Source organism: Dermatophagoides pteronyssinus, unplaced genomic scaffold (assembly GCF_027571235.1).
Source record: "Dermatophagoides pteronyssinus isolate colony J.1.1.1.1 unplaced genomic scaffold, Derpt_VIB-CSIC_2022.12 sq0024, whole genome shotgun sequence".
NCBI classification, from domain to species: domain Eukaryota; kingdom Metazoa; phylum Arthropoda; class Arachnida; order Sarcoptiformes; family Pyroglyphidae; genus Dermatophagoides; species Dermatophagoides pteronyssinus.
The window spans coordinates 97932-122286 of record NW_027461548.1 but is presented as its reverse complement, the minus strand read 5'-3'; the positions used below and the strand labels follow the sequence as shown (position 1 = coordinate 122286).

Here is a 24355-nt window from a genome sequence, read left to right as displayed (position 1 = left end):
TTTTCCACATCATGTTTTCTTCATATTTCGAAAAGAGCCAACACTTTCGTTTTTTTTAATAAATATTCATTTCATTTGAATTTTGATAATGGAAAATGATTAGTTTTTTTCTTGCTGTAATCAGCATTTTTTTCATTGAATCATTTGATTTCAAAAAAATAAAAAATCGAGAACAGCAATGTAGTCGTTTGTCCAATGATTGTCATTGAAATTGTTCCAATTTTATTTTCAAGTAAAACAAAAAAAAATGACAATAATAATCATGTCAATTATTAGACTTTGAAATGGGAAACATTTTTGAAATCGGAAAAAATTCAAAATTCTCGATTCAAATTTTTTCTGGTGACAACATTGTCTATGTACAGGTCACTGACACACATGGAAATCGGCGTGTATTCCTAAAAAAACATCTTAAACGATACGCGTGCACCGAGAAAAAGACGATGTTTTTGCACGCATTATTTTCGACACTGACAACATGTTCGAAATTCTTAGATTCTGAAAAAAATTTCAATTTTTTGAATTTGGTTTTTGAAAGTAAAAAAAAATATGTTTCGTACAACAACACATTATAAATATTGGATATTTGATGATGAAGATGAATTATATAGACGTCGTCAAGAAGCTAATCATCGTTTTATTCGTGATAATATCACATTGATTAATGTAAAGGTTAGATTTTCATCAATTTTTTGATTCGAAGATTTAAATTTTTTGCTGTTTCTCTATAGCCAGATGAAGTACCAAAGCATTTCCTAACGATGGCCGAAGAAGTTGCTCTGGTTAATTATTACCTAAGTTTATTAAGAGATTTTTGTCGCCGATTTAATCCACCCATACCCAAATATGTTACGGTAAATTATTTCTTTTTTATTTGACTTTTTGAATTTCATTGAAATCTTTTTGGAATAGAGTACATCGATACAATATTTCAAACGTTTTTATCTAAACAATTCCGTTATGGAACATCATCCAAAACATTTAATTGTAACATGTGTATATTTAGCAGCAAAAATTGAAGAATTTAATGTTACAATGGATCAATTTGTTAAAAATGTTAAAGGTGATCGTGAAAAAGCAGCTGAAATTGTATTGAATAATGAACTTTTATTATTACATAAAATCAATTATCAACTGATAATTTGGCATCCATATCGTTCGATTGAAGGATTTTTAATCGATATCAAGGTAAAACCAAAGGAAAATTTTTCATTTTTTCAATTGTTGTTTCTTTTTCGGATTAGACTCGTTGTAAATCATCATCATCAAATCAAGATCCGGAACGTTATCGTCAACATATCGATACATTTATTGATCAATGTTTTCTTACCGATGCATTTTTTCTTCTCTGTCCAAATCAATTGGCATTATTAGCCATTATTTATGCGGCCGATAAATTTGGTGAATCAATGGATGAATATTTACAGATATTATTTGGCGATAATAGTTCAAATGAAATCGCGTTTCTTCATAAATGGATGATAAGTATGTTATGATGATCTTTGTTTTTCTTTTTGTTTTCTGTAATATCTTTATAATATCTATGTAGAGACCAATGATTTGATAAGAAAAATTGAACAACCAGCCAAAAATTATGTCAAACAAATTGATTCAAAATTAGAATATATACAGAATAAATTAATGTCATTGAAACGAACTGGTTCATCATCCAAACGGCCAATCGATTCTGATGAAGAAGAAATTGATGATGATAATGATCAAATCCAAGATGATGATGATGATGATGTAGTGATGGAAAATGATACAACCACCATTCCATATGAACGCTATTCATCACATTATCGTTCTGCACAGGATCGAAATGAACAAAATATTTTGGAACGATCCAATAACAAACGTAATAAATAATCGACCACCATCAAACAACCAGTATTATTATGAATGCAACAGGTGGTCAAGAAATTTTTTTACCTGTAAAATTTGTGATGAAAAAGAATTTATAAAATATGAAATAATTTTAAAGAAAAATAATCAAAACCTCAATCATTGTTGGTCGATTACGTTTTCGTTGTTCAATACAATATTTGGCTAAAATTATTAATTTTGATGCTAATTGTTCGTTCCATCCATCATCATCATTATTATTATTCAAACATTTTTGATCGAAAATTTGTAAAAATTTATTGCGATCAATCCATTGTTGATATTTTTGTTCAATCAATTCGATTAGATCGATATTTCGATCATATTTTATCGGTTGTTGTTGTTGTTGATCAAATTCCTCACCAATCATTTCATCAATATAGGATACCATATCAGATTCATCACGATTTGGATCAAATGCAGCCATACCTGTTAATAATTCCAACAGAACAATACCAAAACTAAATGTATCCATTTTTACGGAAATATCACCACGAAATGCTTCAGGTGCCATATAAACACTAGTACCTTTAACAGTTTTGGTAACAATAGTTGTTTCCCAATTTGAATTTGAACCTTGTCGTACCAGACCTAAATCACCTAATCTTGCACGAAATTGTTGATCCAATAGAATATTTGCACTTTTTATATCACGATGTACAAATGGTTTATTTGTATTTGAATCAATATTATTCGAATAAGTATGTAGATAAACAATTGCATTGGCAATATCATTGACGATTCGTAAACGTTCGACAAATGATAATGGTTGTTTCGGTTGTGCAAACATATAATTATAAAGTGAACCATTAGCCATATATTCAGTTATTATACAAAAATTTGGACCATCATCGGAATAGCCGAATAATTTAACAAGATTTGGATGACGAAAATGATACATAATATTCAATTCGGAAAGAAATTCTTGACGATTATTATCATAATCATTATCTTGATTTTCAATCGATGGTAATTGTTTAAAGCGTTTAACAGCTACAAATTTTAAATCCAAAATATTCATACGAAATGGATTCTGCAATAATAATGCTGTTGTTGAACAACGAAATACTTCACCAAATGAACCTTCACCTAGCTTTGTACCACCATCGTTGATGGATTTTGATGAAAAATTTTCAGTTGCATTACAAAGATTTTGATATGAAAATCGAATGAGTGAATCCATTGAATTATCATTGATCGATGTATCTTTTGGACAATCATTTATTGTTGTAAATGACATAAGTGATTGATTCGGTGCTGTTGGTCTTGCCATCATCGACATTGTTGTTCTTGAACGATAACCAGGTAAATCTGTCCAATTTTGTTCTGCTATTTTAACAACATTATCATCATCATTATCTGTCGATGGTTTATGTTGTTGTTGTATAGAATTTCGAATCAAATCAGCAGCACGAACAAGACCAGATTGTTCAAGAAATTCGATAACATCACCAATTGTATGTCGTCGACGGCCATATGTTGACCAATATTGTATCATTGCATTTGCAGCACTACAACCTGATCGTTTACGTTGTTCATCTAACAATGCAATATCAGTTGTACGAAATAAAAGTTGTTCAGGATGATCAGGATTTCGAATGATTGTTGCCAATAATTTCCAATTATCTTTAATATCCAACAGACCAATTAATTGATGAATAATTGTTGCTGGTAAATGACGAAATTCATTTGAAAATGATAATGATTCCGGTACATTGATCATTCTTATTCGAATCTTATTGATTCAATTGTGTGAAAAACAAGGCAAAATTTAACACATAATGTGAAGTGAGTGAAGAAAAGAAATTGAAAACAAAAACAAAATTCTTATCATTCGAAATCGGCAATCAAGGATGGCAGGTTTTTTCTGTTCTGTTCAAAGAAGGGTGGAGCCATCCTTTTTTTTGTTATTCGTTCGAATTCGAATTTTGGAAAGCTTTTGAATATTCGAATTCAAATTCAAATTCAGATTTTTAAAAAATTTTTTCGAAAATAGTTTTTTTTGGTTTGTGATTTTTATTGATTCATGTACGATTATCATCATCATCATCATTGTCACTAATATCATCATCATCATCTTCGTGATCATTATATTCGACATCAATATCCGAACGACGATGTTTTCGCTGACGTTTTTTCATTCGATGTGATGAATATTTTCGTTTGGTTTTCTTCGATTTAATTCGATGACTTTTACGATATTTTTTTCGTCGTTGTTTTTCTTGATCATCGTCATCATCATCCTCACTTGTTGTTGTTGAATCGTTTTGAAAATTATTTTGTAATTGAAAAACGGTCCTGGTATCAATGTGATATAAACGAATATAAAGACGAAATGTTGCCAATATAAGACCAATTATATTGGATAAATGATAATCAAGTAGATAATTTTTTTCACTATAAAAACTGCGAATACTTAATAGAACAATTGTACCGACAATATATAATGCCAAAAGATAACGTTTTTGTCGTCGAAATAATAGATAAAATCCGGCCATCGATGTTGATGCAACATTACCATACAAAAATATTTTTGCCGTCAATAATTGTTGTTGAATTTTGGATGATGAAATAGCCTGTTTGATTTTATCTTTATTATCCGAATCATCCTCATCATAATTGATGTGTTTATCATCATCTAAATCATCATCATTATCAACCAGATCTGTATAGATAGCAGTCAAATCTAATTGATATATCCATAATGAACAAAAAATACTGGCAACCATTGCAATGAACAATAGACGATCGGTCCAATGTTTCCAATCAATTACCAAATTCATTTCGTTATTTCTTGTTCTGGTTTGACCAATATTTTTTGAATCAAACTTATTCCATTTAAATATTATATTTCCCGAAAATTCGATTAATTATAATTAGTTTATTTATTCAATCATTATAAATTTACAGAATAATAAGATATAATTAGAGAAAAAAAGCAAATTACCACAAATCAATCGATACACAATTTAACTAAAATTATTATTATCATCATCATTGATCAAAAATTGAACTGAATCGGTGATCAATAAATTTCATAATCAATGGGGAAAAGAGAGAAACAAAACTCGTGTGTATTGGTGTTTGGTGGTATTGTATACAAAAAGTAAATAAAATTGTAAAACATTTTTCAGATGTTGATTGATTGATTGGGGTGTATAGTGTTGTTGTTGAAAAAAAGTGTCACTCAGATTTGCTATTTCAAACGATGATTAATTAAATTAATCCCAATGTCAAATTGATTCAATAAAATATAGTTGCTGTTGTCGTTAGTTAATTTTTCTCTTCTTTTTTTTGGTTTCATTTGTTTCGTTTATTCCGGGTATATCACATGAAATGTTATTAAGCAAGATAATTATATGTATCTCTTGATCCTTCTGATCGTTCCAGATATTCTTTTTCAATCAAAACTTCGACACATTTCTAAATATATGTTTTTTGAATTAAATAAATAAATAAGATTAGAATGAAACAAATGATAAATCAATGTAATTTTTGTAAATACCTTGATAACATTAACATTTGGTTTGAATCGTAATGATAATTGATTAATTACTTCGGCTAATAATTGTTGATGTTTTAATGTTCGACGCATTTTCATTATACGAACAATAGCAGCCTAAGATTAAAATTTTGAATAAAATCTTTTCAATTACACTTTTTTTTGAAAAACATACCTGAATAACTAATTTACGATCTTCTTCAATATGTTTATGCGTTTTTTCCTGATCTTGGCGCATTTCCGTTTTCATTGGTGCATTGATATTGACACGATATTTTTTATTTTTATATCCCAAATACAACGAAAGACGTGTATGTGGATGTAGAATAAATTCATCACCATTACCACCTGTAGATGAACAGCTATTTGTATCGGTCGACATTGCTGTTGAATTGTTATTTGCTGTTGATGATTCACGTATCATCGACGATGGACCGACCGATTTATTGAATGCTTGACTATTATCACAACTATCATTATCAACAACACAAGATTGATCACAATCGGCCGGATTAGAAATGGCCAATAATTTTGTTTTGAGCAATATTTGCAAAACTTGATGTAGAATATCTTCTTTAATTTCGGTAATATCATGTAGTTGTTGTACGGTCAGATTATCAGTAGTATTGTATTGTAATAGTACGGCCATTTGATAAGTTGATGCCTACCAATTGCAAGGAGAATTATTTTCGTTTTTTCAACAACAACAAAAAAATTCAAAATTACCTGGAAAGTATAACGACTTTTAAAACAATTGGCCACTAATTCACCTTTGGACATACTATATATCCAAAGTAATTTTCGTCCACTATGTTGAGCACTATAGAATTTAGTGAAACGATTAACACATTGTTCCAACTAGAATCAAAAATGAGATTAGTAAAAATTTCAACGAGAATTAAAGATTACCTCATTTGGCAGAGTAAAAGAAAAACTTTGTTGAAAAGGCCAAGAACCAAAACTTAACACTTGTATGGAAAAATCGACTGGAACAAAAATGAATTGCAATTACAATTTACAATAAACCAAATTCAAAAAGTCAACTTACTATCAAGTGCTTCACTAGATTCGCCAAGATATTTTTTGAACAATTCATTTAAATCTTTACTTAGGCCAATATCCTGAAACATTCGTTGCAATTTGGACGTATATTCGAACCCACAAGAATGCTAAAATATGTTGAATAATTGTTGAAAAAAATAGTAAATTGAAAAGAAACACAAAAATGATAGCAATTCCATTTTACCTTTAATTTCGAGATCATACTAGCTTCGGCATCATCACTTGCCGACATATGTTGTACAAGACGTTTAGCCAACATTTTACTATAGAATTTTTGAAATACATCTTTATCTTCAATGTATTTGAATACAATCATCTATTCACAACAAAAAAACAGATTAAAATTTGTAAAAATGAAAAAAAGATTCGTCTACTTACCACCTGATTTAATGTTTCTTCAAGCTCGTTTTCTTCGTGTATTTTCGATGTCTTTTTCAACAATAAATCACAATATTTTGCAAGTAATTCCGGTGATTTTGTTGAATTTGAATTATCAGTAACTGCATTTTTATTGATAAATTTTCCACATGCTTTATCCAGTGCAGCAACAAAACCCGAATCATTCAAAAAAGCATCCTGTACTAATTTGCTGAATTTTTTATGCACAGCTAATATTGTACTGACATAGATTTTCGGATCTTGTACAGCAATTTCATTACATTTTTCAATAGCACCAAGACCTTGATGTGTAATATGTGCTTCGAGACGATTTTTCAATTCACCAAGACCATTCGGTATACGCATTACAAGCTGATACATTCGTCCAAGATCTTCATTTTTATCATCATTCAATAGATTTTGAAATTCTTGATGAAATTTTTCCAAATGATCTTCAATCAATACCCGTTCACAGGTTTTCATAAGTAATCCTAATGTATTTTTATGTAAATAAAGCATAATTCGTCGATTTTCTTCCTGAATTCTTTGTTCAGCTTTTTTCATATATTCGGTGACAGAATTTTTGGCCAAAAAATTTTCACTTTCCATTCGGTAAAATCGTTCAGTATCAAGAAAAAATTGTACCTCAAATGCTTGCTGATAAACTGAAAGATTTGGTCCTTTCTGATGATTATCCGATTCATTGATGCCAAGTTCAACTTAAAAATTTTGAAAAAAATGATTAAAATAGACACTACAAACAATAGAGAAAAAACTTACCATAGCATCCCATAACACCACTGATGAGACTAGTATTAATTGTTTCACCATTTCGTTCTTTTTCAATCAATTTCAACACTGCACTAGTAACCTGTTGGTTTAATTTGGAGAATAAAACTTCACGCCAGGTAACCAATGCTAATTGATATATTTCATAAATATCTTTATGACCTTCATCACATTCACGTTTTACCCAATGACGATTTAGATAGGCACATATACCATTCAATACACGACTTGAAAATTGATAATCTTCCCAATGTTTTGTATAGAATCGAAGAACTTCTTCATCATTTAGATCACGACCATTCTATTTAAATTCAAATTCAAATAATCATTGCAATTTACAAAAATTAATCAATGAATACCTCAAGCAAAGTGGTAAGATAATCTTGAAGAAAACTACGAATTCTTTTATATAATTCATAACCGACAAATTGTGCACCACTGCCGCTACTATTATTTCCTCCACCACCATTATTCGTTATTGGACGACGTAAACGTTGATGTGATGATGATGACAATGATATTTGGCCACTATTCGATGATGATGAGCCAGCATTACTGGCTAATGAACTAAAATGAGAATTATTTGATGATAATGATGATGATGATGTTTGAACCGATGTACAATAATTATAAACATGACTATTTTAAAATTGAAAAAACAAAATCAAAAATCATTCAATTGACAAAAAGGATAAACTTACGTATAAAGTTCCATATAACGTATTTTAGACATTCCTTGATTTTTATGTTTATAAACTTGTTCAATACCATTTCGTAAATCATCCCAAATATTATCCAATTCTGTTGTACGTGGTATTGTTGTTGCGGATGTCGATGATGATGATGATGAAGCCATCATTATTATACCATTATTATTTGCTGCGTTTGGATAAAATTGTGATGTCGATGATGATGATGATGAGAATCGTTGCTGATCAATAAAATTTCTTGATGTTGATGGAATAGGTTGTTGTGGAGAATTATTATCTGATGATGATGATGATGATGATGGATATGAAGCCATTTGTGTTCGAAGAAATTAATTTTTCATCAAAATTCAAAACAAAAACACATTTATCTTATGAGTGAGAAGAGAGCAGGGTAAAAAAAAATTTAGTCGAAATAGTCGATACGAATCGAACACTAATCAAGAATTCGATTTTTTTTTTGTTGAAGAATTTTTCAGAGATCAATCAAAAAACACCACACAATGAGACAATGAAAAAGTGGAGAGAGAGAGAGAGAGAGAGAGAGAGAATTGAACCTCAAACACACACACAAAAACAAAAAGAATTCTTTACTACAATTAAAAATTCTTAATTAGAAGAAAATTAAAACAATCAGCGACCAAACAAACAAACGACGACGACGTCGTTTTTTTGTATAATTTATCTCAAGAAAGTTTGTTTTTGTTTTAATCGCTTTTAATTTTCTTATATTTTTTCGATGGCTACGAAGACGACGACGACAAAACACGCAACCACCATCATTACACCAAACAAAGCAAAGTATTTTTTGTTTTGCCTTGTTTCTTTCTTTCTCGTTCGCTTCTCAAATCAACTTGACGACTCGAATGTCTGCACTGAGAAAAATGACCCCCTTTTTTTCCCCCATTTTCCGAAGTAGCGGCACATGCAAAAAATTTTCGGATGCCTCTACCACTGCTGATGATGATGTTGTATGCATTCGATTGTGCGATTTACACTTTAAAAGTTTAGACAATTGTTTTGATGTACTCGGGAAATATAAACAATTCCCATTCATTTTCAAAACACCGGATTTAATTAATGTTGAACGATTTTTCAATAATTATCAGAAAGAATGAATGATTTAATATTTAATCTCAAATTATTATTTTTGATGATCAACCTGATTTGCATTGCAATCAAATCTTTGGATTATTAACAAAATCGGAGGACCTGAAAGATTATCTTGATCGGATTCATGAAATCAAATTGAGTGAAAAACTCAATTGAATTTTTCATAATCAATTTTCTTAAAACTGGAATTGGAGTTTGTTCATCTCATTTAATTTTTTTCAAACAATCTGATGGAATTCGTTTGTTCAATTTTGATATTGGAAAATCAATTCAAAATGACTTTTGGTTGATTTTCAATTGGGCCACTGATTGATCAGCTTGATAATTTTATAAATCATATTTGAACTTCAATCAGATATAAAAACTTGATTTGATGAAGTTTTCGCGAAAAACAATTGAGAAAAACTATTCTGGAGACCTTTAAAAGGGAAATGCTTAAGAATAAATCATTTTATAAGCTTTGTCAATATTCAGAAATGAAGCTTTGATTAACTTTGATTAGCTGACCAAAACGATTTACAGAGGCGAAGAAGAAGATCAAATTATCTTTGGAAAAGAATTACTAAACAAGGTAAGAGGAATAACATTGAATGCTTGTGATATTCATTTTGCTAATCAAATATGTTTTATTATCATCTAAATAACATCATGTTCATAAAACAATGGGTTCATCATCATCATCAATGCTGCCACATTTACCATCATCATTGACAACCCACATTCATCAACGACAACATAGCCATCATTGTGGTGGTCATCATTCATTGTCGTCATCGTCGGATGTCACACAATCTGGCCATAAATCACAATCATCGATTGGTCAACAACAGCAATTGCCATTATAATTATATGATAATCATTCACCAATCTTCAAACCGATTCATATTGATCATCATCTTAAAATTGACATGAATTTCGCTTCTTGATACAATTGAAGCTAATCATTTCACAAATCAAGAATTTTTAGATATTAAACCTTGAATGAATGGCTAAAGAGGAATGAAAATCATCAACTTTGACGGATTAAGCCGATAATTTAACGATTTTATCACGTAATTTGAAAATGGATTTTTCTAATGTCCTTTGTGGTCTTAATGTTGTTGTTATCGTTTTTGTTTGATATTTTTATTATTTTGTTTATTATCATGAGTATTTTGTTCTCAAAATTTTAAAGATAAAAAATTTGTTTTATCAAGATTATTTCATTAATTTATTACAATCGATAAAAAAATGAATCAATTTAAAAAATGTATCCATTTGGATCGCAACATTTAAAAAAATATAACAGACTATATGAAGGGCTAAAAAAAATTGGCGGATTCGAAAAAAATTCGAATTCGAACGACCGTTGTTGATTTGAGTTCGAATAAGTGAATGTAAACGGTGCTCATTGACTTTCGATTTTCGAGTGAAAATATTGAAATAAGTTATCTCAAAATCAAAAATAAAGAAATAAATCAAGAATTTTGACGTTTCAATAAAAGAATTAATATATTTCTGGATGTTCAACCAAACTTTTATAATAAAATGGTAATTCATGGCGACATTTATCTTCATTTATTTTCGTTTGTGGCAATTGAAAGATTCAAAAATTTTGATCACATTTATGATTTCAAGTTAAGTAACAACAAAATTTATGTGAATTTCAGTTAAATTTTTCTTTTCTAAAAATTTTATCTGATTAATTTCTTCAAACAAATTGTTCGGATTGATTGTTCACTAATGATATTGGCGAAATCTTTTTCAACTCAATTCAAAATACTGGCCAAATAATAGATGATAATTTGGAAATATTTTGTCGATTTTGGGAGAGTTCATCAAAACAAAGATTATTTTGAAAAATTAATGTCAAATATTTGCATCACCATATGAATATTGATGATCGATGACAAAGTTGAACTGACCAAACCATTTGTAATTAAGTATCCTTTTATTTTGGGGATTATTGAAAATTCAGACTTTATTTTTAAAATAGATTTACGAACTGAACTAAATTCGGAGTATGATTCGTTTCCTTTTCATATTTCAAACTATTTCCATAAGTTGGCACTCGTCTATGATCTTGGATATGATCACCTTCAATTGAAACTAATAGATATTCAATCATTGGACAAGAATTTCTGAATTGGATAAGTCCGCTTTTAATTGAAAGAAATTTGTAAAAAATAATCGTTCTCACAATTTTGCTAGGTTGTGACTTGATTGGCAAACATTTGGATTTTCAGATTTGATGGCAAATGGCATGAAGAGAATTAAGAAAACTTGACTTCAAGTTATCGATTGAAAAAATTTAACAAGTTATCATAATGGCCCAATCAATCAATCTTCATAAATGCAATTTTTTGATATCCTCATTGCTTTCAGTGCATATGTATGTATGATATTTCTTTGAAAGTTTCAATCTGACATTTTATAATTGAGTTCCAGAAACTTGATGTTAATTTCATACCATTCTTAACTCATTTGGTTTGAAATCAATAATGTTTGCGATCCGATCAAGGATTTTCATTTCATCGAAATTCTTTCCCAACGAATTATGATTCCTTATAATCAAGTCTAATTGATGAAAACAATAGGTCAGTTATGTAAATTCTTGAATTTTTTTTATAATTGATTCTCTTTTTTTAGATTCACATCAAGAACTTTGAAGATATGAAACTTTCATTAAGAAATTTAAAAGCATGTTTTGAACTTGATCATTTTTTGATCGTTTTGATTCAAAGATTTAACTTTCCAAGATGCGATAAACTATTTATGAAGAGTCGAATCGAATTTTGTTTGACTTTCAAATTGACTTATTCATTGACTGTTTTCTTGACTTGAGAATTTCGACTAGGCCATTTTTGACATGTTTGATTCTTGACTTTCGCTTTGACTTGGCCACTTTTGACTTATGAACTCGATGATGCATTTGATTGCTTTTAATTTTTGCTTTTCGACTCATCTAAATATTTATCTTTCTCTTGAAATGTTTGATCAATGAATCAAAATTATCGACTGATGATCAAGTTCAATCATTGACTCGTCAATCGTCACAAACGAAAAAGACGATGAATACTATCACTCTATTCAAATTAAATAAAAGAATCATTGTCAACAAATGTTTCATTCAACGATGATTAATATTCATATCAATCTTCAATAAAAGGTAAATTACTTCTTAATATTTTCAACAACATTGATTCTAATTCTTGTTTGCATTTTCATATCTCGACTTGATGATAACTGAACATTGACGATCATCCATGGATCATTCCCAATTGAACGGTAAATGAATTCTTAATATTCTTGATAACATTGATTCTAATTCTTGTTTGCATTTTCATATCCCGACCTGATGATAACTCAACATTGACGATCATCGATGGATCATTTCCAATCAATGACTATTGAATAAACGGTAAATTACTTCTTAATATTTTCAACAACATTGATTCTAATTCTTTTTTGCATTTTCATATCTCGACTAGATGATAACTCAACATTGACGATCATCCATGGATAATTTTCAATTAAACGATAAAGGAATCCTAAATATTCTTGATAACATTGATTCTAATTCTTGTTTGCATTTTCATATCCCGACCTGATGATAACTCAACATTGACGATCATCGATGGATCATTTCCAATCAATGACAATTGAATAAACGGTAAATTACTTCTTAATATTTTCAACAACAATGATTCTAATTCTTTTTTTTTTGTATTTTCATATCTTGATCTCATGATAATTATTATCCGCATTGAAGATCATCGATGGATCATCCCGAACAAATGACAATCAATCAAGTTTCAATCAACAAAATTCGTATTTATTCTCTTTGTCGACAATATTATCGTCCATTCATCAAAATTGTCAAATCATCCAATTATCATGGAAGTGAACATTGGTAATCGAGTGAAGATGATCAAAATGGATGTAAATTGGTTAATTGGCATCAATGGCTGCAAATTCTCCGGCTCTGTTCCATCACATGGCGCATAATTGGATCGTTTTATCAATTTGGAACTTGTGATTTTAATTTTAATTTATATTTTTAATTTATTTTATTCAAATTATAAAATTTAAATAAAATTTAAGTGAAATTCCAAAACAATCGAGGTACTGGATCAATTCAAAAAAATATCGAAACAATCGATGAATCGCCCGTCGTCACAATCACGTGATTGAAAAACAGATGATTTAACCAGTTCGGTACCTAATTTCTATGCTTCCAAAAACGCTACTTCGACTGTACAAATTATGTCCGTGATTCATCATAACTATTTTCTATGCTTCTTCTCCACCCTTCATTTTTCTGAGTGTGTATAAAATTTCACTTGTCATCATCATCATCGTGATTATCATTATCTTCATCGATGGTCGGATCATATTTCGACAAAGATGATGGACAAAAACCAATCAAATTGGCCAATTTGTTTGTTTATTTGTCAAAATCGAAATTGTGAACAATTAAAAAGAGACAAACAAAAATACGGAACAAAAGTAAAGTCAATCCGAACAATAATTGCATCAATGTTTTTATTTCAAAATCAAAATCGAAAATTATGACATGACATATGAATCACGAGAGAAAACAAATGATGATAATAAACATTATTTTGAAGAAATCATCATAATATTCGAATGACGCCATTCAAATTATAAATATTGTTTGTTTGTTTATTACGGTGAAGATTTGTACATTTGAAAACGTCACATCAATTGGGATTCTGTTGTTTTAGTTGCGAAAATGAATCTATTTTCGATCAAGAAATGAAAATTGGCATCATCCTCAGAAAAAGCAAAAACCAATGTCAATGTCTTTGTTGGGCGCCCAACACAGTGATACCTTGATTAACAACTGGATGCTGTTGGTTAAAATTGTTATTGTAGGCTACGTATTTTCTTTTTTGTTTTGCATTAATAATGTGCGTAGCAAGAAAAATTAACCAAAACAATTTAATCAAATTTAATTGAATTTGAAAAATCGATCAATACATAATGCCTGGGAATGGATTACGAAATTTCAAAATTTACAATTTTGTGAATAATAATTTGAAAGCAGTGTAATGTCCGACCACAGTTATAGTCGAAATTCAGGACGTAATTCAGGTAGTGGTGGAAATCCAATTTATTCTCATGAAAAAAGTTTAAAAAAATCTTCAAATCGTTCAACGACGGCCACGGCAAAAAGTTTGAATAAAATGATAAAAAAATCATCCACATCAACAGCAACATCATCAACAACAAATCTAAGTAGCAGTGGTATTAGTAGTAGTTATAATAGTAATAATGCAAGTGGAAGTGGATACAAAACTACATTCATAGATAATGCAACCATGTTTTCATCAGCTAAAGCCGGTAGTAGTAATAGTGGTGGAAAGGTGGACATTGATCCAAATTTTATTAATCAAATTTTTGAACTACAACAACATCAACATCAACCATCGACAAATAATCAATCAACGGAAATGGATTGGATGAATTGTAAGGCAATTAATCTTGGTGAATCAACAATAAAAACATCGTCATTGGAGTTACAATCAAAATATATCGGCAGGGATTTAGGAATCAACAAATCAACACCAACAACAAGTAGTAAATCAAAAAAATGTTAACCATCAATGAAAATAATAAAAAATAAATTTATTTAGTTTTCATGAATGTTACCCCCATTTTTTCCAACAAAAATGAATAAAGACCAGGGACCAGAGAAAAAATAAAATACTAAAATAAAATCACACATTTGATCGAATCCAATCAATATATTGGGTAACTCTAATTTTTTGGAAGCAAGAGAGTGAGAGAAATTCAATAAGAAAAAATTCGATGATAGATACCTTGTATAAACACCTGGATAACCAGCCTGTGCACAACGATTGCCAAATGAAACAATACCTATGATTGTCCAACGTCGATCTTGATCTGGTAACATTAAAGGACTTCCTGAATCGCCCTGTGTAGTGTTTGTTTGTGTGTAGGTAGAACGGGTTAACGAAATTCAAGTTAAATTAAAAAACAAACTTACCTGACAAGCATCTTTACCACCTTCAACAAAACCAGCGCAAAGAAAATTTTGATTAATTGGTTGAAAATAACGTTTATCACAGTCATGATTATCCCAAACAGGTAATGATACTTGTTGTAATCGACCACTTTGTTGGCCACCATATTTTGTGGTTCCCCAACCGATAACAGTGGCCATATAACCAACAAGATTACGTGAATGAATCGATGATTTCAAATCGGGTAAACAAATTGGCCAAACAGATTCGGGTACAAAACGTATATTACGATCTAATCGTAATAAGCAAAGATCATTATAAAAACCATTACGTTTAAATTCTGGATGCTGCATAATGGTTATAACATTGAATGTTTGTTTATCCATTTCATTATGCTTGTTATCATTATTTAAATCATGTACACCCAATTTAACCAGTAAATTTTCCCGTGGATATAGTTGACCACGTTGATCCGAAAGACAGTGTGCTGCTGTTATAATCTATAATATAAAAGTGTAAAATTATAACGGGGAATTTTGCAACAAAAAACTTACATGATTTTGATTTATGATTGCACCACCACACCAATATTTCATACTACTTCCTTTTGTTGATAAAAATATTGCCGCCTACGTAAGAAACGAAAACAAGATGTGGTTGTCATTGGTAAGGTGATGCTTGTTTTTTATTTTCATTTAAAAAACTTACAGCCCAAGGCCATTGCCCGGGTAATGAATCTTCACCGCCAACAATTCTTGCATCACGTCCAGCTAATCCACAAATATCATCCGGAAATGATGTGTCATTTCCGGATGATGGTGGATATGGCAGAGGAAATTGTGTTGTTGTTGATGATGGTTTTGGTGTTGTTGTTGTCGATGATGATGGAATGAATGATGCTTTTGTAGTTGTTTTTGAATTCCATAATGGACGATTTTGTTGAAATGGTTTCGATGTTGTAGAAATAGTCGTCATAGCTGTTGTTGTTGTTGATTCAACGGAAGTAGAGGTAGATATAGTCGTCGATGATGATGATGGTATAAATATTGGTTCAACAATAGTGCTGGCATCTGGTGATTGATTAATCGATGATGATGGTAATGGTAATTTTGTCGAATTAGTTGGTCTCTATATCAAGAAAGAATGGATGGTTATTACATTTAAAAACAAACAAAAAATTTACTTACAAATGGTCTGATACCATCAACACCTTCGATTGGACAACAAACACCCGGTATAATTAAATTACGAAAACAAACTGATTGTCGAAGAATGGTGAGATCAAGTATTAAGTAAAAACATTTTCTTATATCCGAACATTCACCCGGTGTACCATATGGTGTTAAACAATGATTCGTTGATGATGATGATGATTGACCAATACCGGTTGATGACGAAGATGAAACATTGGATATATTAGCAATAACATTACTGATGGCAGTTGTATTGATACGATTTGGTAATAACCCTGTGTGAGAAATTTTTTAAATTTAAAATTTAACACTTCAAATTTTTAAGAAAAGCATAACTTACATGGTCGTTTTGGTAGAAAAAGTTGAGCAGATATTTGACAATGATAATAATAAATGGCAACGATTAATAGATAAACTGATATTGGCTGACGATGACGATTGAATATCATCGATAATGATGATGATATTACCATCATGATGAACATTGATGATCCAGATGATGAGCAAAACAAATCAAAAACATTGACACCACCAGACACAATATACGATGATGATGATGATTGCATGTGAAGCTTCCATGAATCATCATCATCTTTATTGATTCAATTCAAAAAATATATAATTTTAGATGAAAGAAAACTTGAGATATTTAAGATGTTCGATTGACCAAACAGAGAAAACATCAATAGGTAAAATACGAAAAAGAGAAAATCGATAACATCTCTATTCGATTTCGTCAAGTGAGAGTAAAAATTTTATCGTCGTCTTCGACTTGTTTGACGGCCATGTTGAATGAAAAAACACAACCTGGCCGAAAAAAACCCGAGATTAACCACAAGGATAAAAGAAGATTTATATGAAAAAAAAAGAAAATCTAGTTTCCCTTCACATTTTGATTGATTGAACGACCAATTACCATCACATATCGACGAATGAAAAGTGAAAAATCCCCCCCCCCCAAAAAAATTAATACAAACAATGATGCTTGGTACGCGCAATGAATTTTATTTACCTATCTGGTTCTCTTTTTCTCTCGCTCATGTTTCTCTCACTTTTTCCTATTTGGTCATCGATGACCTCGATGTAGTATAAATTGCAAGAATTGAATAGAACGAAATACGATGAGAGAAAGTGACCTAAAAAATGAAAAAAACCATCTAGCATTTGGCGAGGATGATGATAAACAGAATTTTTAATTTTTGAAATATAATCCAGGAATATGAATGATGATGATGATTTGGTTATTTTAATATAAAAAAGGGGTTGTTTGTTTGTTATTGTTATTCGATTGATGTATTAATTTTAACGATACGAATTTTTGGTGGATCAACTAATGATACTGTTAAATCACTATCATTACGTCCACTACCACTTGTAATGGATGTAACACTAAATAAAGTAATAATACGTTTTTGACCAGTAATTAGATAACCACGATCCAATGAATGTTGATTGGCACGTATCATATGTGTAAGGCCATTTGATTTTAAATAATCAATATTTTGTTGTTCGTCTACCGCTGTAGATTTGATTAATGGTATTAACATTTCTTTAACAATAGGATATTGATGTGGATCTTTTAATTCTTTTGACAATGTATTTATATCATCGATCGATGTTGTTGATCGTATTGGTAGATTATTATTAACACATAAGATTGATTCATCAATTATTATTGCTAATGGTAAACGATCAAATATATCATTTATTAATTCAAATAGGATTTTACCACTTTTTTCACCATATTTACGATTTAATTCGGTAAAAAATTTATTTCGTTGCACATGGCGATATTCATTATGACCACGTATGAGAAAAAATTTATTTGGTGTTAGAATTTTTAATGCCAACAGATATAGGATACTTTCAATACCCATCGGATTAATACCGGTACCATTGACATAATTACCCAAAAAAACATAATTACTTGATAATATTGGTACACTTGTCCACAATGCTCGTTCCATTTTGATCAGATCGGATAGATTACCAACAACATCACCAATAACATATGTTGATGAATTAATGCGCATCAATTTATCTTCACAATCAAATATAGCACGAACATTTTGACAAAGAATTGTTACATAACGTATAAACAGATCATGATTGCTATCAGGACCGGCAAAAAATCCAATTGGTTGATAATTTCGATCGCGTTTAGATGATTGTTGTGCTAATGTTGCAGCTGTTGCAGAATTGAATTCACGTAACATATCTAAAAATGTCGGACCAATCGATACGGTAGAGAAAACATAATCCTGTGAATATTTATTCATTGTCATTTCGCTTCGATCATTACTCAATGCAGTTGATGGATCTTCATTATTTTCATCATCTATGGGGGTGAAATTGAAATTTTAAATTGAAAAAAATCAGTCAACAACAAACAAAACTTGACTTACGTTCCAAAATATTCCTGGCTTCGATACAATGACCAACAGGATCAAACCGTACGCAATGTGAACCATATTCATATGAACGTTCACGACATGCTAGACATGGACCATGACTTTTATCCATCATAATACCTGATGGTGATTGATAATGATGTGATGATTCACTGCGTGAATTACGACGTGATGCAGAAATTCTTGTATCATTACGACGTTGAAAATTTTGGCAAATATGTATTAGTAATGGACTTGATGCCCGACATAATGATTCTATTCGTAATGAATCTTTCGATATTAATTGACGAAAATCTTCAAAATTTAATGGATATTTTATTTGATTAAGTAATTGTTCGGACATGACTGTTGTTGTGTTGAGGTCACGAAATAAACGTTGCATATCCGTTTGATCTAATAGATCATCACGATCTAAATCATAATAACGAAATATAAAACGTAAACGTATCAATATTGTTGGACAACCAGGTTCGATTGAAACAATACCGATAAAGAATTCCTGAAATGTTAGATAACCACAACGATTTGAATTGAATGCCTGAAATAATTGTAGCAATGTATCACATTCTTGAAAATAATCATTTATATAGCTACAAAATGACCAATATGTCATATAAATGGATGGAAAACAATGTTCCAAAAAATCACTATATATTTTGCCAATATCATGTTTTGTAATATGTAATGTTTGTGCCATTGTTTGTTCCATTGTTTTATGTGATTGTTGACGTTTATTGCCAATGATTAAATCTTGTAAACCAATTATGTTAATCAGATTATCAACATTGAAACCAATTTCGGATATTTCTCTTGGTTTTGTTGTTTCAATCAAAAATGATACAAACATTGGTACTTCTGGCCCCCATAAACCAGAAATATTACCAGTAATAGCATCACTAATGTCAATCCATTGTAAATGTTTACTACTAACACAACAACGAAATTGTGCAATACCGGATTCACCTGTAGTTAGTATTTGTGGTTGATTACCACTATCCAGAATAACTAATTGTATTAAACGATAGATAAATTTTTTGGATATTGGCAATTGTATTCGTAATATATGAACACAATTGATACTTTGTACCGGAATAGTTTTCACTAATCTTGGATCTAATTCTGAATCATCTTTTGAAAAGACAATGGCAATACCTTCAGTTGTTGCCATATTCCATGTTTTATCCGGTTGTATTGCAACAAATGGCAGCCATACAGCTGTATTGCGTTCATTAATACTGACCATAATACGACGATGTACTGGACAATAGAATATATACGCAATACAATTGTACATATATTCACCGATTGGTGAACCACTTTCTGGTTCTAATTTGGCAATAGTGAATTCTTTTAATTTTGGTAATTGTGGTAAATCATAGCCATTAAAATCGATTGCCGGCTGCATAACTATTTGTCGTTGTTGCTGTTGTTGTGCTGTTGCTGCTGCCGATGGACCCATACCAATGGATTCCATTGATGAATTGGATGAAGTTGATGATATTGATTTGGATGAGGATTTCATTTTTGTTTTTCTTTCAAGAAAAATTTGATCAAACAAATTTCAACCAGTCGAATTGAGTGTTGATCGTTTAGGTTATTTTATAATGAATTTCGAAACAATTGAATTTAATTCAATTTGAAAAAATTTCAATTTCATTTGAAATTTTCAATGCTTGATTCGAATATCGAATACATGAGGGGGAGGAAGAGAGGGCTGAAAACCTGACCTCGATCGAATGATGATAATAAAAGTAATGTTTTATTTTTTCATTGTAATTATCATCAAAGGTAATCAATCATCAAAAAATGGCTAAAAAAATTTTCCAGATAATAGAATTAATTATGGTTCGAAAAAAAACCAGAAAAAAATGTAAAATGGAAATCAAACAAACACAGAAAAATGAAGCAAACATCCATCTTTTTGGATGATAATTTCAATGACACAAATAAATTCATCTTTTATTATTGTCAAACAAACAAAAACAATCATCAAATATCATCATAATTATCATGATAATGATATTGGGAAATGATCAATTTCAATGATGATATTTGTTTGTACATTGATCGTTGTTTGTTGTTTTAACTGTTTTTTTTTGTTTTTGTTTCAATTCGGGTCATTTTGATGGTTGATTCACCTGGTGAATATTATTTGATTTTTTTTGAATAATTTTTGTAGAATTTTACAAATTTCATGAGATTCATTTTCAATCTAACCAAGCCACGATCCGCATCCATATCATCCATATTTGTTTGTTTGTTTGAAAGAGAAAGTTTTTTCTTTATTGATGCATATATGGTAATGGCGGTAACAATATTGTCATCCGTACCACCATCGACTCGATCATCATCATCGATGCAACCAATACCAATCAATGCTAATCAACAATCGATTGGTCAATGGCAATTTTCGGCCATTACTATTTTATTATTTAGTATTCTATTACTATTTGGTTGTGGTTTTAGCCCGTCATTACAGATTTCATTTGCACCAAAATTGATTACACGTTTTTGTTATAATTCACCAAATTTATCAACAATCAATGTATATTTTTTCAATGTTTTTTCACTTCCTTTACTAATATGATATTTATACCTATTTACCTGTAGAGTCAATGTGTCCTATGTAATTATTATATGTTTGATGCAACGGTAAATCATTTTAATTTTCTTTAAAAAATTTTACTAATTAATTTTTCAATTAGGTTCTTGGATGTACTGGATCGGTATGTTTTTGAAAAACTTTATTATCATTAATTTTTTTGCCAATGTTTTCAATTACAGACAGCATTGACAATGAATATAACGGCAACACAGGCATTTTGCGTTATTTCACAATGTTTAGGTGTAAGTTTTTTTTCGTTTGAAATCAAAGCAAAAAATTTTTTGTTGATTAAAATAATCCCTTTTTAGCAAGTAAGACAACAGCCAGTATTTTTGGGACGTCGTAAGCGAGATTCATCGAATGATTCACCGTCGATGATGATTGATTCGAATGTTTTAAAAAATTCCACTATTTCAACATCACCTGCCGATGAATATCGTATTGAAAAAGAAATTGAAGCCGATATTGTTCCCGATGATGATCTGGATGATGATAACGATAGCATCGATAATGATGATGGCTATGAAATTCAATAACCACTAAAATGAGGAGCAAATATTATCATTAATCATCCACTAACCAACTAACTAACCTGACATTTCCATTATAGGGGTTTCACACTACAGCAATATTTCATGAAATATATACACGAAAATATTTCAGCCCATAAGGTTGAAATGGACTGAAATATTGCATTTGAAATATTTCATTCACATTGCTGCTAGTGTGAAACCCCTATTATATTTTTCACCCAAAAAAAATTCATTCCCAACCCTGTTTTATTTTCAAAAAAAAATTGAATTTTTTTTCAAATAATTTTTGTTATTAAAAGAGAAAATTTTGTTTCTGTTTTTCCTCCGTTGTTTTTCAGTTTTGACCCTTTTTTTCTCTGGTTGAAAACAATGCAAAACAAAAAATTTGTTTGAAAAATATTTCGGTTCAATGAATTTTCGGGAAATAAAATGGTTGACAGAATAATTGGTTTGTTGTTTGGTTATTTCATGATCATTTCATCATTTGATCAAATCATCAGCATTCGAATGATCGTAATCAAGATGAAATTTCAACAAATATTCCTATCATCAATATTATTTATCAATCTATTTCAACATTATATGTCTTATCCAATGGTAATTAATAACTAATTTGAATTTGATTCAACAAATGATTTCCGTTTTTGCTTTGTGTTTCAGCCACAAATGAGAATATGCATCAAATCGATTGATCCACAACGTTTACCAAGTCAATGTATTTATTGTAAAAGTCGTACATTTCCAATTACTGTTCGTATGTGTACCGGTAATGTATGTTTTTCCGGAAAAAAATTACTTATTATTTTTATATTAATTTGGTTATAACTTACTAAAATTTAATTAACTAAAATCGAAAAATTAGTCATATCTACCAGCAAGAATGACATTGAATGAAGCATCTTGTTTAATAACAACTTGTCGTAAGGTAATGTCTATGTCTATGTTCCAGTTTTAATATTAACTAATTAATAACCAAATTAAATTTATCAAATGCAGCAATTACCAAGATATCCACCGGAACCATATTCCTATTTACCACGACCAATGGCTAATAATCATAATCAATTTAATAAACCAAATAATAACCATAATAATGATGATTCAAATAATGATGATAACAACAACAATAATGATGAGGATGATAATGATAATGGCAATGGTAATGATCAAACAAATCACGATGATAATGGCAACAATGGTGGTAATATGATTGGCTATCATCGACCACCATTTCTCAATAATAATGGCAATGGTAAAATACGTAAACCGGCAAAATTTTTTCTTGACAAACCACAAAAAATTCAAACATCAAGTAAGTTTTGATTGATTCATTGATTTGATTGAGAAAATTTTTCTTCTCAAAATTAGTTCGACCATTCTCACTATATGGATGAAAAAAGACTTATTACAGAAAATTATCTTTTCCTAACAAAAAAAACTTGAATAAATGATTTCATCAACAAAAAAACCCAAACAAAAATTTATTACAACTACCTGCTGCAGCAGCAGCCGCCGCATCAATTTTTTTCATTTAAAAATCATTGATCATTTTCATTCGATGGACGTTGACATCTGTGTGTGTGGATCTTTCTTTCGTTATATAACACAAAAACGATGATGATGATGGTTATGTAATGCACGCATGTGCATCCACGTTCAACGATCAGCGAAAAAAAATTCTTTCAAACTTTCAAAGTTTCATTGCACCCAAACTTCTTTTCTTGATTTTTTTCGCAAGAAAATCTTTATTTCGTTTAGGTCAAAGGTCTATTTTGGAACCAGAAATCAGGATTTGGAAAAAAGGAGTGGTAAAATTATAAAAGGTGGAGCCAATCAGATCATTAGATTGATGATAAATTTCTCTCTCTCTCTCTCTCTCTCTCCCTCTGATGAACATCACGAATCGGGCGTCGTAAGAATTTTTGTTTTGGAAAAAAAGAAGGTCAATAAATATATAGAGAAAATGTTGCTGGTGTTTTATTTCATTCGTTCGTTTTGCTGGTTGGTTGGCCAAACGAAAAAAAGACAGGAAAACAGAAAAACATCCACAGAAAACTGAATAACATATCATGCATGATTTTCATTCATAAAATCCATTGAATAAAGAGTTTTGACTGTAGTTTTTTTCAACAATCAAAAAAAATGCATGAATGAATCGAGGATGTTTTTCAAACAAAAACAACAAAAA

General features: G+C 30.1%; 8 protein-coding genes and 3 long non-coding RNA genes across 17 annotated transcripts; 6 read left to right on the top strand and 5 right to left on the bottom strand.

Annotated features, from left to right (window-relative positions):
• The first annotated feature begins 536 nt into the window (after positions 1-536).
• Positions 537-2058, top strand: CycH (cyclin H). The gene is made up of 5 exons (XM_027345061.2): positions 537-672; positions 732-854; positions 913-1188; positions 1245-1485; positions 1550-2058. The coding sequence occupies exons 1-5, from the start codon at positions 550-552 to the stop codon at positions 1867-1869; spliced, it is 1083 nt and encodes a 360-aa protein (XP_027200862.1). The 5' UTR covers positions 537-549; the 3' UTR covers positions 1870-2058.
• LOC113794906 (interleukin-1 receptor-associated kinase 4-like) lies at positions 618-3607 on the bottom strand. Its single transcript, XM_027345058.2, has 2 exons — positions 2000-3607; positions 618-1932 (listed from the first exon to the last, which is right to left on the bottom strand). Exons 1-2 carry the CDS (start codon positions 3605-3607, stop codon positions 1897-1899), a joined length of 1644 nt encoding a protein of 547 aa, XP_027200859.2. The 3' UTR covers positions 618-1896.
• Positions 3608-4745: 1138 nt separating this feature from the next.
• Cul1 (cullin 1) lies at positions 4746-8979 on the bottom strand. The gene is made up of 11 exons (XM_027345056.2): positions 8317-8979; positions 7975-8254; positions 7607-7916; positions 6827-7545; positions 6633-6764; positions 6435-6555; positions 6296-6372; positions 6113-6244; positions 5562-6050; positions 5390-5503; positions 4746-5307 (listed from the first exon to the last, which is right to left on the bottom strand). Exons 1-11 carry the CDS (start codon positions 8637-8639, stop codon positions 5227-5229), a joined length of 2778 nt encoding a protein of 925 aa, XP_027200857.2. The 5' UTR covers positions 8640-8979; the 3' UTR covers positions 4746-5226.
• Positions 8980-9192: 213 nt separating this feature from the next.
• Positions 9193-10635, top strand: LOC142645808 (uncharacterized). Its single transcript, XR_012846861.1, has 2 exons — positions 9193-10006; positions 10175-10635. It is a non-coding gene; the product is annotated as an uncharacterized LOC142645808 (long non-coding RNA).
• A 522-nt stretch (positions 10636-11157) lies between these two features.
• LOC142645836 (uncharacterized) lies at positions 11158-13534 on the top strand. Of its 7 annotated transcripts, XR_012846878.1 has the most exons (7): positions 11158-11349; positions 11411-11568; positions 11626-11806; positions 11863-12011; positions 12064-12702; positions 12961-13087; positions 13187-13534. It is a non-coding gene; the product is annotated as an uncharacterized LOC142645836 (long non-coding RNA). The 7 variants fall into 7 exon arrangements; XR_012846877.1 differs by having other exon boundaries at positions 11411-11806; positions 12064-12583; XR_012846875.1 differs by having other exon boundaries at positions 11411-11806.
• A 550-nt stretch (positions 13535-14084) lies between these two features.
• Positions 14085-15180, top strand: LOC113794860 (uncharacterized). The gene is made up of 2 exons (XM_075823219.1): positions 14085-15015; positions 15075-15180. Exons 1-2 carry the CDS (start codon positions 14490-14492, stop codon positions 15116-15118), a joined length of 570 nt encoding a protein of 189 aa, XP_075679334.1. The 5' UTR covers positions 14085-14489; the 3' UTR covers positions 15119-15180.
• On the bottom strand, positions 15046-17542 carry LOC113794907 (uncharacterized). Its single transcript, XM_075823218.1, has 7 exons — positions 16959-17542; positions 16613-16893; positions 16134-16553; positions 15980-16054; positions 15449-15925; positions 15261-15376; positions 15046-15198 (listed from the first exon to the last, which is right to left on the bottom strand). Exons 1-7 carry the CDS (start codon positions 17182-17184, stop codon positions 15159-15161), a joined length of 1635 nt encoding a protein of 544 aa, XP_075679333.1. The 5' UTR covers positions 17185-17542; the 3' UTR covers positions 15046-15158.
• A 250-nt stretch (positions 17543-17792) lies between these two features.
• On the bottom strand, positions 17793-20623 carry LOC113794905 (uncharacterized). The gene is made up of 2 exons (XM_027345057.2): positions 19024-20623; positions 17793-18956 (listed from the first exon to the last, which is right to left on the bottom strand). The coding sequence occupies exons 1-2, from the start codon at positions 20549-20551 to the stop codon at positions 17899-17901; spliced, it is 2586 nt and encodes an 861-aa protein (XP_027200858.1). The 5' UTR covers positions 20552-20623; the 3' UTR covers positions 17793-17898.
• Positions 20624-21184: 561 nt separating this feature from the next.
• Positions 21185-22170, top strand: LOC113794911 (uncharacterized). The gene is made up of 5 exons (XM_027345062.2): positions 21185-21574; positions 21640-21681; positions 21735-21755; positions 21814-21876; positions 21943-22170. The coding sequence occupies exons 1-5, from the start codon at positions 21224-21226 to the stop codon at positions 22168-22170; spliced, it is 705 nt and encodes a 234-aa protein (XP_027200863.2). The 5' UTR covers positions 21185-21223.
• A 426-nt stretch (positions 22171-22596) lies between these two features.
• On the top strand, positions 22597-23649 carry LOC113794912 (uncharacterized). The gene is made up of 5 exons (XM_027345064.2): positions 22597-22764; positions 22828-22938; positions 23030-23092; positions 23164-23479; positions 23536-23649. The coding sequence occupies exons 1-5, from the start codon at positions 22597-22599 to the stop codon at positions 23559-23561; spliced, it is 684 nt and encodes a 227-aa protein (XP_027200865.2). The 3' UTR covers positions 23562-23649.
• On the bottom strand, positions 22736-24305 carry LOC142645838 (uncharacterized). The gene is made up of 3 exons (XR_012846881.1): positions 23171-24305; positions 22998-23105; positions 22736-22915 (listed from the first exon to the last, which is right to left on the bottom strand). It is a non-coding gene; the product is annotated as an uncharacterized LOC142645838 (long non-coding RNA).
• Between the last annotated feature and the right edge of the window lie 50 nt (positions 24306-24355).